The following is an 18364-nucleotide window of genomic DNA, read 5'->3' as shown; positions in this document are numbered from 1 at the left end:
TCTCCAAACAAGGAATGCTCTCTCGTTTGAATGTTTTCCAAAATATTTTTCCTTTGGCTATAGTACCTCTTTCTTTTCATACCCCATACCCTATGACTACTATTGCATCTCTCCAAACTATCCCTTCTTATTACTTCTAAAAACTCCTAAAATGTCATGTATTCAGAAAATTTCCTCTGAACATCTAGAACTGAAGATCATCACTATTTCAATAAGCATTCATACTCTGTAACCTATTATTAATGTAACAGCTATTTCTGGACTTAATCTATAAACTCTTCCAAATGTTGGTGCTAATATCATCAATTCAGTATTTTTGTGTGTGAGTGAACTTTTTACTGTTTATGTATTTTTTAAATTGTGAAAACAAATTTGCATTATATATCTTAAAACTGGGTGTGACTTTTCTATATACAGCATAACAATTCTAGCCCATTCTGTCATCAAAATATGGTCAAGGAACACAGATTTTAGCCAGCATAGAATCTTATTTTAAAGAAGAACTCATAAAAGAAAAATTTCAAAACTAGTTTATTTGTGTATAGTAGGACTAACTTTTGTATTATGCACAGTTTTGCATGTAACCAGCATCTACATTAATTAAAATATTTGAGAAATGTTTGAAACATCTTCATTTTTGTCAGAATCACTGGGGCTATAGCAAATGGTACCATTGTAGTAAACCCTACAGACATATAGGGTACAATGGTACCATTGTAGTAAACCGTACAGACATATGTCTTAGGGTTTACATTGTAGTAAACCCTAGGACATATGTGGTTCACATGCTACCCAGAGCAATGGAGTAGTTGAAAAATAGAAGATTCTTGAAGATACGACATAGGCAGCAATTTCAGTTATATAAGACCGCTAATACATAAAGTTCTGAGTTAATCTGGCATTCAAAGCCCTCTGTAGAGTCTCAAACTGTATAGTCCCCAAACATTCTTACTGCTTTGGTGCCAATGATTTCCTTATAACTTACAAAAATTATATCTCTCACACTTTCTGGCAGACAATTCATGCTAAGTTTCTCCTATGCCTTTGCCATTGCTGTGGCTCGTCTTAGAACATGCTATGCTTATTATTGACCTGTCAAAAATCTTTCTGCTCCATAAGGCTTAGTTCAAATGAACACTTTTCCATGCTTTCTTCCTCCTTCCCATCTTATTGTTTGTAATTATTCCATCCTTTAAAACTGCAAAGCATTTTTACAAAATGTTCTTATGTAAGATCACATTTGGCTTGGCTTATTAGCTATTTCCATATATCTATCCTATTTCCTCTTTTAAATATATGTTGAGCAACTAATGCATGAGTAACTGAGAGAAGAATTTTTATCCAGTCTCTTTCTGCACAAGTCTCTGAGTGTTTCGCTGCTCACAGTGTCTGTGGCTGAGTGGTTCTGCCCCTCTTTCCTAAAGGCCCATATAGAGGAACTACGCCGCCTGTGGGACCTGCTGTTAGAGCTGACCCTGGAGAAGGGTGCCCTGTTGCTGCGGGCCCTGAAGTTCCAGCAGTACGTACAGGAGTGTGCTGACATCTTAGAGTGGATTGGAGACAAGGTACAGAACTTAAAATAGCAATCACATAGGGCCTCCCACTCCTCTATCCCAGGTACCCCATAGCACATTACCACAGACTACTCACAAGGAAGTCAGGATGTCTGTTCCTGGACTTTGTTCTTTGGAACAAGAGGAAATTGAGGCCAAAATTTAGGGGTATCTGGAGGTTAACATTGTGTGGAAGTAAGTCTGAACATATGGATCTGAATACGAAAAAGGCATGACTTACACAAAGACCATGCAATGAAAGATAATGAAGCTCATCCCTCTTCCACTTCCATGATTTTTAACTACTTCTCCTATATTTTTGCTCTGACTCTGGGGTCTGGCCTAGAGTATTGACAGCTCTTTCTCTAATCCTTTGTGTCTCAGTGCCTGGAATGATGGATGGTTTCATTTTTCTGAATACTTAAGGAATAATTTAATAGTTAGGACTAAAGATTTAGATAAGCAAATGCCTAACAAAATACTTTCACAGATACTGAGTATGTTGAATTGAGTAGAAACAGGGTGCATTTATGCCTCATGTTTCCAAACACAAAAGGATACTTTCAGGGTCTCTTGCCAATAATGCCACAAACTCGCTAAAGAACTGCCCAAAAGAGCACTTTCCCTTGTGCCAAGGTGCTACCTTAACACATATACTTCTACTGCTGGCCTTTCCCAGGAGAGCTTCTCCCAGTCTCCCCCAGTATCTCCATTTGAGTTATCCTGAGAATGCAAGCAGGAGTTTTGAGTTTTTTACCTACAGAAACTCCTAAATGTTTGCTGGCAACTCAGTAAACGCATGTGTCTACAGGAGGCTATAGCGACATCTGTGGAGCTAGGTGAAGACTGGGAGCGCACAGAAGTTCTGCAAAAGAAATTTGAAGACTTCCAAGTGGACCTGGTAGCTAAAGAAGGGAGAGTTGATGACGTGAACCAATATGCCAATGAGTGTGCCGAGGTGAGGTGGGAGCAAAATATTCACTCCATGGAAAGGGTTCTGATCCTTAAGAATAACTTCTGGCCATCAGTAGATGGGATATGAGGGAGATGGGGCATTGTGAGAAAACAGAGACTGGCATGTCCCTGGAGTAACATACTCTGAGCAGTTTCCTTTCCTCTCTCGACCCACCCCTTACAAGTCTATTGAAATGGAAGATTGAGAGAGAAAGAGAGAGTGTGTTTTTGTGTGTTTGGAGGAATTAAATACACAACAGGCAGCAAAGCTATTGCCATTTAAATAGCTCCCGTACCATGCAGTACACTGATTACTCATGTTAATGGGGCACCGTTTCTTCATGAAAAAAGCACAAAAATAAAGTAGCAGAGCATATAAAATAATGTTGAGCTATCATTATTTATACATATATGTGCATATGTAATATCATTAGGCAAGATTATTTGGGAGGATTGAGGAAGGAAAGGAAACAGTTTTACTTTTATTTACTTAAGAAAATACTTGAGTTTGTGATGTGTGTGTGTGTATATAAGTTTACACGTATATGTAAGTATATATATGTAAAATAAATAAACTCCAACTGTTATCTACATTTTGCTTTTCCATTTATAGTTTCATTATGATTGCAGCTCTATGGTGAGAATGATTGTCCTGACTTAATAAAAAGAAGACTTCAGAATGAATGAGTACTGGAGTAGGAAAAATAACCTGTATTTTCCTATTTTTCTTTCAGGCCATATTTCCAGTAGTTTCTCAATTTTCTACCTCCATCACTTTTCTCTTGCTGTGGAAGTTTTTCATTTCTCTATTACTGTCTAACTAATCAAGAAACTTAACATCTTACTTGTTCATGACTCTGTGAGTCAGATGATTGAGCTGCTCTGCTGGGCTGTTTTCCTGATCTTACCTGGCTTTTTTATGTGTCTGAAGTTATCGGGTGGCTCAGCTGGGGTGAAGGATCTAAAGTGGCCTCAATCCCATGTCTGGGACCCTGGTGAGGATGATTTCGGAGGATTGAGGAGATCTCTGGGTGACCTCTCATCATGCAGTAGACCATGCTTCTTACATACCTGTGTTACAAGAGTGTGAGAATAGAAAATGAAAGTTTTCTTGAGGTGCTGGAAGTCATAGAAAATTACTTCTCTATCAGTAAGCAAGTTAAAGAGCATCCAAGATCCAAGACTTGAGGAAATATACTCGACCTTTTGAAAGGATGAACAGCAAAACAGCATGCCATTTTTTCCAATCTATCACAGAAAGAATAAATCCAGCACAGCTAGATTATATTCTGTGCTCTTGAGTGGGGCCTACACTGCTGTAATAGAAAGAACCATGTACTTGAGAAGGAGAATGTGTCTGGAGAGACTTGGGAATGGGAATGAAAATGGAGAGAAACAGGGACAGGAAGAGTAAGGAGACTTAAGCATATGGGAATGCCTCAAAATTACAAAGTATCAAAACAGACTGATGCTTCTAGCTTAATCTAGTACTCACAGATCTCACTACTTTGGATGGTTTGCAAAAATGCCTGAAATTTCCTGCAAAATCATACGTGAAAGCATGTGTCTATAATTCTGGGAAGAGAGAAATAGCTTTTATTGGATTCTCAAAGGTGTGAGGACCACAAAAAAGTTAAGACTCACAGTACTAATCTTTGAGAAAATAAAGTCATATTTCATAAAAAGGAATTTCCTCTTCTTTTCCTTGGTTTCCAGGATCTCAGGGAGATTTCAAGCATTGACAAGGTGGAGCTCTCAAAATAACACTAGGGCTGGGCAACCTGTCCTAACAGGCTAGTACACTGCTGTGGGCACAGAGGCAACATCTGGCAGGTTGTTTTTCTGGGTTTTGGTAAGGTACGTCAAGTTGGGGCTAGGGAGCAGGGCTATGATGAAGTTCAGTGCCTAGCTACAATGGTCAGTTTTCACTTCTGAAAAAGCACGAACCAGCGTAAAATGAAAAGTGTTTGAATCATTTTTAAAATATAATCTCTCCTCTGTATAACTCCGGTGTTGTTTTCCTTTGGCAGGAAAAGCATCCTGAACTACCCTTAATTCAGTCTAAGCAAGAGGAGGTGAATGCTGCCTGGGAGCGCCTTCGTGGTCTGGCTCTCCAGAGACAGAAAGCTCTGTCCAGTGCTGCAGACTTACAGCGATTCAAAAGGTATGGACCTGGCCACTGCTTTATAGAAAACTTTGAAGTGTTTTATAAAAACTGTGTCATTTGTATTAGGCTCTTTCTACTTCTGCTAGCAATTAGTGGTCAACACGTCAAACAAAAGTGGATCATGTACTTGCCTTTGAGACAGCAAAGGAGAGGGTAAAGAAGTCTGTGACCCACTCTACGGCCAAGGATGTAGAGACTGGAGATCAAAATAACTAAAAAAGTAGCACTGGTGATTTAGGAATGGAAGCGCTGCAGAGGGAAGGGAAACAGGTTAATAATTAAATGGAAGGTGGAGTTAGGAAGAAGAAAAGCATTCGTAAAGAGCTGACCCAGATATGGAGCATATCTCTAGAGGCTCAGCTGTCAAGAAGCCCAGGACCTTAACATCTCAATAGAAATAACCATTAAGCAAGAACATTTTATATTACTTTTTACTAGTACGTAGGAAGAAAGGGTAATTGCTCCTGGGTCAACTAGGATGGTCCTTGCTGTGAGTTCTGTTGGACCGTTTGCCCTGCAATGCCTGCTATCTTCTTTGGTTGAAGCTCTTGTTAATATCTGTAGGGATATGACTGACGCCATCCAGTGGATCAAGGAGAAGGAACCTGTACTCACCTCTGAGGACTATGGCAAAGACCTTGTTGCCTCTGAAGGACTGTTTCACAGTCACAAGGGACTTGAGAGAAATCTTGCAGTCATGAGTGACAAGGTAAGGTGTGTTAGAGAAATGGCTAGCCCCTTGAGCTGAAAGAGGCAATTGTTATCTTGCCTATTGCTATGCCTCCAGAGGGCACAGTAAGTTCACTGTTTTCAATGAAGAAGAAATTGCGTGCACTTGGATATTCTTCTTCATTCTAGTTCATAACTCGTACATGGATACTGGATATAGCTTATTTTCATTTGAATTATTTTTATTTAAATATACATATACGTTTTATATTCTCTTGTGTTTTCCTAACTTATTTCACAATTTAAAAACAAAAATATTTATACCTCCAAGGTTGATTCCTAATCTCACTGAGTAAAATACACCGTGGCCAAACTCTACCCTTTCATCTGACCACACTTTGTTCTGTTGCAGCTGAATCCTGATTCTTTTTATACTCAGCAGATCAGAAAACATTTTCTTCTCCTTTTAAAATAAACTTCAAGACACTTAATGCTAAACCTACCTTTAGGTTTCCTTTTAAAACCTGGAAAACCTCAGGCACACTAGAACTTAGAACAAGCCTATTTTCTTAAATGATTTCCATCCTTTACTTCTTCCCTTCACAAATGTAGCCAGAATGTAAACCAATTGCTACTGAGAGTGCACAGGGGAGTCAACCTCCAGAAAGATCCACATTTGCTGTAATTTAATTTTAGGCCTATCCCTGTGCCCAGTTTCTGCAAACTTCCACCATTCTACTTTTTCTTTCATTCTTCCTTTTTGTTGTTGTTGTTTTTGGTCTTTTTCCCTAATAATGAATAATAAAGCCCATAATTTGACAAACGGTGGTATTGAAATTCCAATCCCTAGACATCATCTGATTATAGTTGAGTATAATGAAAGGGCTAATAACATGTGAAAAGCCACCCATATCCACATTTTGCCCTAGTAACCCTGCTCCTCAGAGGTTGTCCTGAAAATGATCCAGCATTACTGAAATTTTCTTGGCCTTCTGGACAGAAATATCTTTCTGCCTTCGCAGTAATATTTAGGGAAATGGTATAGAGGAGTAGGGAAGGAAAAACTTAGCTTGGAAGCTTACTCCTGACATTTTCTAGCTGAATGATCCTAAGCAAATAAAATACTTTATCTCTCAGTTTTCACATAAAAGAAAAATAAGAATAATTGCTACTTCATGGTATTATTAAATGAATAATATAAAATGAGAACATTCATGTAAAGTACTTAGCATAATGAGAGATTGAAAAGTACTTAGTGAATTGTAATTATCGATATAGTACATTAGTATATTAATAGAAATCTATTTGTATGTCTATTTCTAAGTTATTATTATTCATATGATTTTTTATACCTCTCCCACAAAGATTTGCCAAGGGGAGTCAAAGTACTAGGATTTCCTACTAGGTTTCTTTTTCATCCCAAAGGTGAAGGAGTTATGTGCGAAAGCAGAGAAGCTGACGCTTTCCCATCCTTCAGATGCACCTCAGATCCAGGAGATGAAAGAAGATCTGGTCTCCAACTGGGAGCACATTCGTGCCCTGGCCACCAGCAGATACGAAAAACTGCAGGCAACTTATTGGTGGGAAATCCCTCCCCTCTATTGCTCTACCTATCTCTACAGGGCCCAGATGTAATCACAAGAGCAGAAATAAGAGTAAAGAGGGTCAAATAGCAAGAGAATCAGCTCTCCTGCCTGCTCAGTAGAGACAAAAGATTTAAGTTGAAAGAGGAAGTCCTTTGTGACTGATAAAATATAGTAGTACCCCCTTATCTGTGGTTTCAGTTACCACCAGTCAACCACAGTTTGAAAATGTTAAATGGAAAATTCCAGTAATAAATAACTTAAAAGTTTTAAATTGCTTATTATTCTAAGAGGCATGATAAAATTTCTGGCTGGTCCACTTTGTCCCACTGGAAGATGAATCATTCCTTTGTCCAGCATATCCGTGCTATATATCTACTCACTCATTAGTCACTTAGTAGCAGTCTAAGTTATGGATTGACTGTCCTAGTATCACAGTGCTTATGTTTAAGTAATTCTTATTTTATTTAATTGTTCTATTTTTATCATTAGTTATTGTTGTTAATCTCTTGCTGTACCTAATTTATAAATCAAACTCTATTATAGACATATAGGTATAAGAAAAAACGTAGTGTATATAGTGTTTGGTACTATCTGCAGTTTCTGGCACCTGCTGGGCATATTGAAATGTATCTCTCACAAATAAAGGGAGACTACTGTGATCAGCATCCCACCTCCACTCATCTGCAAATTTCCATCTTCCCCTGCTTGTATTATTGTGGGATGCTATGAAGTGGCTCAAAAAGCTGGAAAAGCAACTGAAGAAACATTTCAAAATTCTAGCTCTAGATAGGGAACTGAAAGACATGCAATACAAGCTGAAGAGCATCAAAATAACTTCAGTATTATTTTTTGAATGTGGATTACAAGCTTACAAAAACCCCTAATAGCCAGGCATCATTTAGTATTAATTCTTATGGTTAATCCTTAAATAATCAGAGGACAGTGCTTCTCATATGGTTATGATTTCAAAACAAATGATGAGCATTTAACTTTTTAAAATAGGTAACTGTTTTGCAGCTCTTGTTTCTTATTAACAGGGTTAAAGATGGGCTAGATACATGAGGAATCCTAACGCTAATTCTAGTTCCTCCTTCCCACAAGACGCTTCTTATTTATACAACAATATGTATTGTTTATTGGCTGCATTGTGAGCACCTTCCTCCATTTTAAGTACCTCTAGGGTAGGTGTGACCTTGAGGTGGTGGAGGTGTGATGCTCATGGGTCACATCCCACAGTGACACACCGACCCTAGAAATATACAGCCTGGGGTGAAGGACTTACAACCTGCAACACTAGTATCTGACTGTAAATAACAGGAAATATATCAGGAAAAAAGAGAACCTAGGATTAGAGTAAGGAGCATCTCACACATCTTATCTCACCCCAAACCTAACTCTTTGTTCAATGTCCTTTTATATTTGGTTTCTCCTTCCTGTCTTTTACCTCATTTTTCCCACAGGTACCATCGATTCTCATCTGACTTTGATGAACTCTCAGGCTGGATGAAGGAAAAGACTGCTGCGATCAATGCTGATGAGCTACCAACAGATGTGGCTGGTGGGGAAGTTCTGCTGGACAGGCATCAGCAGCATAAGGTAGAGAAGAAAGGCTCTCCAGTAGGAGGAGGGGGCAGGCTGAACGCCAGAAATGCCAGGTTTCTTGCTGCATTTTCAGACATTTTGTTTTGTGGCCACAGCATGAGATTGACTCTTACGATGACCGATTTCAATCTGCTAAAGAGACTGGTGAAGACCTCCTGGATGCCAATCATGAAGCCTCTGATGAAGTTCGGGAAAAGGTAATCTAGTTTAATAGAGTTTGTCAAGTTCCAATTATATATGTAGTCATTACGTAATCTCACAATAATATGATAATCTCTGAAGGGGAAAAGGATAGAAGTCATTTAAATGTGTTAATAATATGAATCAAACTTTTACACTGCTTCCTTTCATATACAGTTGTCACTTATTATCCATGGGGCATTGGTTCCAGGACCTCCCTCAGGTGCCAAAATCTGCAGATGCTCAAGAAATGGCATAATATTTGCATACGATGCATGTACATTCTCCTATACACTTTAAATTATCTTCAGATTACTTATAATACTTCATACAATGTAAATGCTATGTAAATAATTATTATACTGTATTGTTTAAGCAAAAAGTCTGCACATGTTCAGTACAGATGGAATTTTTAGAAAATATTTTATATCCATGGTTGGTTAAATCTACAGGTGTGGAACCTACAGATATGGAGAGTTAACTCTACTGTTTTGCTAAATTTAGTTGCTTGAAATTTTCAAGACATGATGTGTGCTTCCTCATCTCTGAGCCTTTATTTCATCAACCCTCTGACTTCTACCTAATTTGAAACCTTCATTGCATTTTGCCTCCTGACATATGCCCAGTTTCGCGACCTTCCCATGCTCATCTCTAGACTGTAAACTCCAGGAGGACTGCACCTTATTCATCTCTGGGTCCCCCACAGTGCCTAGTACAGCGTCTGGCATGGCTGGCATCTGTGTTTGTACTTCTTTCCTCTATACAATCTCAAATTAAGCTGACATTCCTGCATCTGTGATTTTCAAGTTTACATTAAAGAACAGGACAATCTTAAACAGCCAGAATTCCACTGAATGAAGAAATCAGTTTTACCATCATCCTAACCTCCTACATCACAGGGCTTCAACTCTGCACCTTGACCCAGAGAGATTTTGCACCCGTGGTAGAGTCTAGGCATACCTTGGAATGATAGTTACAGTAAGATCTGCATGCCTCTTTGCATCTCACTAGATGCCAAGCACAGCGTCTAGCACTGGGCAGTGGATGAGGTTGAGATAACCAAGTTTTGAATTCTCCCAGAACTCTGTGGGGACATTATAATATAGTTTTGTTTTGTTTTGTTTCATTTTTTAAACAAGGCTCTGTCAAAGAAAGAGCAGAACTCAAAGTCCTTAAAAACTTAACAGTTATCCTGCAATCTGATAATTTATTCTGCTTTTTTGTTGTTGACAGAGTATCACTCTGTCACACAGGCTGGAGTGCAGTGGCCAATCTCAGCTCACTGCAGCCTCTGCCTCCCGAGTTCCAGTGATTCTCCTGCCTTAGCCTCCTGAGTAGCTGGGACTAGAGGTGTGAACCATCACATCCGGCTAATTTTTGTATTTTTATTTTATTTTACTTTTTTTTTTTTTTGTAGAAACTGGGTTTTACTATGTTGGCCAGGCTGGTTTTCAACTCCTGACCTCAAGTGATCCACCCACCTTGGCCTCCCAAAGTGCTGGTACTACAGGCATGAGTCACAGCACCTGGCCCTATTCTGCTTTTTTGATGGAGATAATACAGCTGCAGGTGTAATAAGGTGGAAATTCTTGGGCATATGCTTGACCAGAAACAAAGGCTTTTTCGTGTGTTTGAGAATATCTCTTCTCTCTTTCCCTGATGGTTTTTATTTGTTTTGGGAATAAAATGCAAACGTCTCAGTGCGATGTTTTATGTGCTCTATGAACTTGGATTTCATTGACTGTCTACACTTTTTTAGATACTGCACTTTTCTCTAGCTCACATTACATTATCTAACAATTATTTACAGTTCATTTGCTTATGGCATTAAGTCCTGATACCCATTCCCTATCTTTTAAATCTCTGTTTGGTATGAGATTTTCCATGCTTTCCCATACTTCTACTTGCTGGCTCTCTTAATTAGAATTAGTCTTTTTCATTTCCTTATACATATAATGTTTTGCCTCTTTTATGGAATTTATCCCATTTTTCCTATAGTACAATCATTTGCTTAAATGTTGGAATCTTAAAAGCCCATTTCCTGTTTATTTTTGTATCCTTCAAATGGCTTTGCATTTATTATATGCTCAATAAATATATAATAAAATAAATTAATTGTCTTCCATATACATTATCTCCTTCTTTCCGAAGATGGAAATACTTGCCAGCAACTGGGATGCCCTGCTGGAACTGTGGCACCAGCGTCATCGTCAGTACGAGCAGTGCTTGGACTTCCATCTCTTCTACCGAGACAGTGAGCAAGTGGACAGTTGGATGAGTCGACAAGAGGTAACGGGAGGGGTCCATACCATCTCTAGAAGTCATTTCTCTCACCCTTCATTTGCCACCGTGACTGCTGTGAGTTCTCTCACAACCACTCCCGTGAGTCGAAGCTTGTCTTGGGAACTACAGGGCGATCCACAAAAAAAAGAAAAGATGGGCCCTTTCTATAAGGCTCCTACAATTCCCTCACAACAAAAGCATATATACTTAAATACATAGCAGAGAGACTTTAACTACAGCTGAAATAAGGCAAAATAAATATCAAATTGGTAAAGAGTCAAGAAGAGAAAACTGATGAGTCAGGCAGGGTACATCAGAGTGGAGGTGAGTCGGCCACTTGAGGCAGTTTTGAGAGCTCAGAATAATGTCTAGACTGGTTGGGGAATTCCATGTGGACAGACCCAGAAACATAGATGAGAAAATTGTATGAGTATCAGGAAGGATGCCTGGAGCTCCTGCTGTTTAAAGTTAATCTCTACCCATTATCATAATGTGTGCTAATTCCTACTTTGTTCCCTCCTGCCTTAGTCCTTGTCTCAGAGATACGCCAAGAGGAATGTTTCTTACCAGTCAGGCACAGTTTAGGTGTGTCTTTCTGTCTTCTATAGGCCTTCCTGGAAAATGAGGATCTGGGAAACTCACTGGGCAGTGCAGAAGCCCTTCTTCAGAAGCATGATGACTTTGAGGAAGCCTTTACTGCCCAGGAAGAGAAGATCACAGTAAGAAATGGCCCCTAGTTTGGGCATTGGCTACCTCTTTGTATACGTAATTTTACACAATACCTGTCCCTAGACAGCACTGGTCCTGTTAACTACCAGATATAGCCTGAGGATTATCCATAATCAAGTTACATCTCTTCTTTTGTTGTCGGTGTGTTTATTTGTGTGTTTTTCAAACTCTTTAATTTTATAAACATAAAATGTTTATATAGTGAGAAAGCAAAAACTTAATACTAATCTTTAGAAAAAAAGTGAAAATAGCCAGAAAAATACTCATATCAATTTTTATCACACAATTCTTGTTCTACAAAGCATATTTGGAAAGTTTTTCGAGATGGTAGGCCATTTTTTTTTTCTGATGAAGTACATGATTTTGTTTTATATTTTCTACAGTGTAAATAAAAATTATTGAATTCTTATTAAATATAGAATCATTACTCAGAAATTTTGATTTTTTTGTTTCTTCCCCTCTAGCAATATATTAATATAATTTTCTATTCCTTAGTAACATCTAGATATCTAAGTACTGTCTACTCTTTTCCTTTACAGCATATTTTTCCTTTATAGTATATCTTTATCTCTCGTTTTTTCATCAAATGCGACTACAGAGTTTTCCTGTGAGTCTTAAGTAACTATGTCCCAGAAAACTGGTGAATGTAAAGGCAGGACTCAGAGAAGTGAAAGGAAGCCTTCATGGGTCCAATACATTGTATGTCTCTGGCTGTTCCTAGGATGATGCTGACTTTAACACCACCCTTGCCACATACACATACATACCACTACCTCCACCAGCAGCAACAGCAACAACAAAAATAACAGACAAATTCCTAGTCTTCTCTGTTAATCTTAAATCAATATGATGAAGAGGTGGAAGACCAATTAATATCAAGTCCCTCATTAATTGATACGTGTGTCCTTTCTGTTGATTCTCATTTGTCAAAGCTAACAGTGTAAAATAATTTATTGTTTATAAAGTATTATCATTTATTTTAGATCATTTTCCTATTCCAATCAATTATTCTGACCTCTAGTAATTTGGGGGATTTCTGGTTAAACAAGGGTAAAAACTTACCTCTACAATTTCTGACTCTTCTCCCATGTAACTGGAGATAGAGATAGAGATATAGCTAGAGTTAGAGATAGAAAGAGATAGAAATAGAGGTAGAGATGAGACAGAGATAGAGATATATTTGAGAGATGAATACATGGACAGATAGACGGATGGACAGACTGGCTATGGACATGGCTGTGTCATTGGTAGTGCTTCCTCTTGAAGACAAGAACAAATCAATCATAGCAACATCTGCTTTCATTTACTGCAACCTGTATTTAAAAAATAGTGTGGCACAGAGAATGTAATTGACATGCCCTGAGGTATATATTTGGAAATACAATTTATAACAGAAACCTGAATGAGGACTTACATCTGCTGGCCTTCAAACTTCTCCTCCCACATTGCTATGCTTCATCTTTAAACAGCTACCCAAACCGTGGCCACTTACTCAGTGGTCACTAAGAGCATAGTATTCATTTTTATTTTTTTTTTCAGACTGTAGACAAGACTGCAACCAAATTGATTGGTGATAACCATTATGATTCAGAGAACATCGCTGCCATCCGTGATGGGGTATGTCGAAGGGCCTAGAGCTTCTATGTGCCTATGCACCAGAATCAGGAAGAGTGTTGGTGGGCATGGTGACCAGGGTGGTCAGTGGATCTCATGTGTCCATATTTGGTTTTGCTGACAGTAAGTTTACTCATGGTTTTTGCAGCTGTTAGCCCGGCGGGATGCCCTACGTGGAAGGGCTACCACTAGACGTAGATTGCTGGAGGATTCATTGCTTCTGCAACAACTGTATCAGGACTCAGATGACCTAAAGAACTGGATCAACAAGAAGAAAAAGTTGGCAGATGATGAAGATTACAAGGTAGGCAGTTTTCAGGAGCTGGATGTACTTATTAGGAGTTCGTTTCATTGGAAGTACAGTCTTGGAGTAAAATGAACTTTAGCATTCAGCTGGTGATCCTCATTTTATACATGACAAAACAGAGGCTCAGAAAAGGGTAATGAATCCCTGAAGGCTATTTTATACAGTTAAATATCAAGGATCTAGATTTTGGTTTTCTTGTACTCTAATGTTCTTCACCTCTTTCCTTTGGCACAATTTCTGGTGATTCTTAGCCAAATGGGGGAAGGTGGGGAATGTTCCTTATTGAGCTGCTTGTTGCCCCTTTCTCACCTTTTCTGCTCCCCTCTGCATCCCTACAGTAGGTAAATATTGTGTCTAATCCCACCAATACATTTAAAGTTTGTGAAAACTGCTAGGGACTCAAAAGTAACCTAAATATTTGGTATAATATAAACTTATAAAATTTTGTAGCTGAAGGAGAAAGTCCCTTATTTGATAGATAAAGAAACCAGGATCTAAGTTGGGAAGTGAGTTGCCTAAAGTTATCCAGTTATTTAGAAGGTGGTTTAACAAAAAGTTAGAAGCATAAACTCTGGAGCAGGTAAACCTGGGCTTGACTTTTTGTTTTAGTTTGTTTATGGAAATTCCTGAATTATCTCTGAGCCATAGATTCCTCTTCCTTAGAGTTGTACTAACACATACTTTGCACTAAAAAATGTTATATAATATAAACTATTATGTACACACATGTATATTTACAAATCTTCACATTTACCATCAGGGCGAGAATTAGGCTTTTGATTTCTAGGCTAGTATCTATTGAAAGTATTTATTTTACTGATATTATTTAGTCTTAAATGTATACTTCTGATCCTTTTGTTCAGTTATGACTCCAGTATATGTTTAATAAACAGATCTCTGTATGGGTCAAATGGATGGAAGGTTCATGTATGAGGTGAAGAATGGAAGATAATTTTCACCTTTCATGATAACTCTGATTGTTAGTGTTTGAATGGGGTGTTGTATTCAAAATGATCTTCAAGCTATATCTAAGTCCAGGAAAAAAATTGCCAGATTAGTTTGCCATGTCTGCCACATGTAGAAAGAGGGATTGGTTGTATGAGCTTCTGAAACATTAGACTAGGAAAGTTCTCCCTTTTATCCTCTTGTTAGCATCGTTAGATTTATAGTGAGAAGTAACCTCTTATTCTCAAAATTTCTGTCCCTCATTCTTCAAGTAATGGTTCTTTTTTTGTTTCATCTTATCTCAGGACACACAGAACTTGAAGAGCAGGGTTCAAAAGCAACAAGTCTTTAAAAAGGAATTGGCAGATAATGAGATCGTGCTGGAAAACATACAGAAAACTGGCCAAGAGATGATTGATCGCGGTCACTACGCTTCTGACAACGTGACCACTCGTCTGAGTGAAGTTGCCAGCCTCTGGAAGGAGTTGCTGGAGGCTACAAAACAGAAAGGTAAAAAGCAGAGGTTTTGGTGAAAGGTCATTTTCTAAATTCTGAAATCTACTACATTCATCTTCACCACTGTAAATTTATCTGGTGACCTCTATGATAAGGTATACGACTCGTTTGCTTCCATGTGTCTTTCTTTTATTGGTAAAATTTTAAAAATCCAATCTGAATTTATAACACTGTATATTAACACAATTTTATGTTTTCTTCAAGTGTGTAGGGTTTAGAAAAAAATTTTTTTTTGGCAGAGGCAGGTGAGTTGAAATTACTTTTGTTTTCCTCACTTTTTTCCTACTTTGTTGTTTTTCTTTCCCTTGAACAAATATTTTTGAACCATGAGTTTTAGATATTTTGGTTCTATAATCTAGACAAGATATTATGACCCAGGTTATTACATTAGACATTAAAAGATTGTTGATGTCACATGTGATTTTCCCACATTTTATTCTTATAGTGCCTGATGACTTGTTGATCTTTTTAAACCTATTTGAAAGTGTTTAGGTTCTGCTATAAGCTCTTAAAATAATCCTACATGTCTTCTTGGAGAGTCTTCACTTATATTTTACCCCTTACTTTGGAAAATTAATCAATTTTTAGTAATTAACACAAATAATGAGTTTTCTATTAGTGTGCCCTTTGTTATAAACATCATCTACAAACATAACTTTTCCTTTATTACATAATAAATATGTCATAGTGATTTTTTTTGGATACCATCCTTATTTTTGGTTTAGAAAAACAAAATCGAACTTGGCTATGACAATGTATCACTGCTACTCTTCACCATCGGGAGATACACCAATTGCTTTGCAGAAATAATGTAAATAATTGCAATAAGATCATAGTACAGAATCGATCTGAGCCGAGTGCAAATAAAGACATTTTCTGGAAGATAAAATAGTGGGGAACGGTTGGTAATGAAAGACAGGCACTAAAGGGGGAAAGGAAAGTTCAGTGAAATAATTTTGTAAAAAGAAGCTTACCAATTTAAAACTGCACCAAACTCATTATGCTTCTCCTAGAAAATAGAGTGTTTGGATTTGAATTTCCTTGAAAAGGAGGTCTGGATAGAGAGTAAAAATCACATAAGGAAACACCGAAGATGGTTAAAATCTGACACAGCAAAACTATACCTTATCAGGCAATATAACTTCTTATTTATTTTTCTTTTGAGAACATTACTATATTTAGAAACAAATATTATCAGAATTCTACAAATTTAAGATGACTTTTTGTGAGCCACGTGAGACAGTTATATTTTCCTCTTTGCAATATTAAAATATTATATTGATCCTTTAATTGGAGGAAGGTATATTATAGTGTAAGAGGAATAGTTGTGGTACCTAATGTCTTCTACCTGATGTCTTCTCCCAGGGACCCAGTTGGATGAGGCCAACCAGCGTTTGCAATTTGAAAATAATGCAGAAGATTTGCAGCGCTGGCTGGAGGAGGTGGAGTGGCAAGTCGCCTCTGAGGATTATGGGAAAGGCCTGGCCGACATGCAGAATCGACTCAGGAAACACGGCCTCCTGGAGTCGGCTGTGGCTGCTCGTCAGGTTTGTTGTTAGCTCTTTGGTCAGCCATAAGCAACGGGTGTATATGCTCTGAGCACAGTCATTATTAAGTAATAAGTAATTACTACTTATTAATTACTTAATAAGTAATTATTATTATTCAGAGAGCAAAAGAGCAAAGAACCCAAGGTAAAAATTCAAAATTTTTAGTAAACCGACTGCCTTTTCCCAAAAGCTCCTCCCGTCTAGCCAGGGGTGCTGGGTGCTCCGTGTCTTTGGTCAGAACCTCATGGTTGATGTAAGGCTTTACTGACTTTTCTAAACATAAACTCTTCTCTCAATCGAGAAATCTGGGTTGCGTATACACCCTTGTGGCTTACTAGTTATGTGATCTCTGATAGGTCATTTCACTTTTTGCATCTCAGTATCCTCACTATCCTCACCTATAAAATAAGGTTTGGGATAAAGTTGTCTTTTCCTGTTCGGGTATTCTGTGATTCAAAGCTTAAAAATATTTTAAATCCTACCTTTTTTTAAAAAAATAAGGAAAATTGAAACCCACAGAAGTAAAGCGACTTTCCCAATGTCACAGCAAAAATTAACAACAGAACCAGGACTATGAACTTGCATATGTGCCACTCTTATACCCAATGAACAAGTGAGAAAAACAAGCAAATAAAAATCCTGGTACTGTGTCTGCCAGGCCACGTATAGTTTACCTCACTAATAAAAATGTAATGTACCTATTGTATCTATTTCACCATATAGGTATACAACTAAAATTTTATTTCTGGGAAGAGCCTTCAAAATCTTGTTTCTGTATCCCTCCTTTGTCAGATATGGCTCAAACGAGGACAACTAGCTGGTGGCAAGGCATTCCGTTAAATTTATCTTTCTGAACTTCTGAGAATTTTTTATAATACCACATTTCATCTCATAGGTATTGTTTCTGCTGTGCAACAAACTTAAGCCTGAGAAATTTCCATTTATTTGCAGTTGTAGCTCATTTTAAAGAGAAAGAAAGAATACAGAAGGTGAACTGTGATAGAAAAACACTTCCAGCTTTTTACCTTGGGACCCAGTTTATCAATACTCTTAAACCATCAAACTCTGCAGTTCTAATTTTTCTGATTTCCTTGAAGCATTCTATAAAGATTTTGATGTTTCCAAACTATGTTTTGAGAGCTACTTTCGTATGAATAGCCCTCACCTGATGTGGTGGTCCTCAATGTAGCAACCTCTCCAACTCCATTTCACTGATTTAAATTAGAGATCAGAACACAGTGCATATGGGAACTGATTTTCCCATGCCCCCGTTTCCACCATGACAACCTCCTATCACTTTCTACTAAATGATGGGATTTCTTGGCATACATTCTATTTCTCCCTTAGGATCAGGTGAATATCCTTACGGAACTGGCTGCATATTTTGAAAAAATAGGCCATCCTGATTCTAAGGACATAGAGGCAAGGCAAGAGTCCTTGGCATGCCGATTTGAAGCTCTGAAAGAGCCACTGGCCACCCGAAAGAAGAAGCTCTTAGACCTCCTCCATCTGCAGCTGATTTGTAGAGACACAGAGGATGAGGAGGCCTGGATCCAAGAGACTGAACCCTCAGCTACATCCACCTACCTTGGTTAGTATAGCCTGAGCAGGCTGAGCCATTAGGAAAGGACCACAGTCTATAGATTGAGAGATCTGAGGTACAGAAGTTGGAGCCTAAAAAGCTTGCTCTTAGCTGTTTCTTCTCACAC

At 38.0% G+C, this 18364-nt stretch overlaps 1 protein-coding gene across 2 annotated transcripts in view; it reads left to right on the top strand.

Moving 5' to 3' along the window:
- The window catches only part of SPTA1 (spectrin alpha, erythrocytic 1), a 75644-nt gene that overhangs the window by 3770 nt on the left and 53510 nt on the right, over nt 1-18364 (top strand). For both annotated transcript variants that reach the window (XM_003892874.5, XM_031654258.1), the window contains exons 4-17: nt 1425-1565; nt 2365-2511; nt 4538-4671; nt 5239-5383; nt 6769-6923; nt 8390-8525; nt 8627-8728; nt 10863-11000; nt 11603-11713; nt 13263-13340; nt 13486-13641; nt 14895-15099; nt 16471-16652; nt 18003-18246. In XM_003892874.5, the coding sequence (XP_003892923.3) occupies nt 1425-1565; nt 2365-2511; nt 4538-4671; nt 5239-5383; nt 6769-6923; nt 8390-8525; nt 8627-8728; nt 10863-11000; nt 11603-11713; nt 13263-13340; nt 13486-13641; nt 14895-15099; nt 16471-16652; nt 18003-18246 (2074 nt within the window). The remainder of the gene's footprint in view (nt 1-1424; nt 1566-2364; nt 2512-4537; nt 4672-5238; nt 5384-6768; nt 6924-8389; nt 8526-8626; nt 8729-10862; nt 11001-11602; nt 11714-13262; nt 13341-13485; nt 13642-14894; nt 15100-16470; nt 16653-18002; nt 18247-18364) is intronic.

The sequence above is a fragment of the Papio anubis genome, chromosome 1 (assembly GCF_008728515.1).
Source record: "Papio anubis isolate 15944 chromosome 1, Panubis1.0, whole genome shotgun sequence".
Taxonomy (NCBI): domain Eukaryota; kingdom Metazoa; phylum Chordata; class Mammalia; order Primates; family Cercopithecidae; genus Papio; species Papio anubis.
This window is presented reverse-complemented; position numbering and strand designations above follow the sequence as displayed.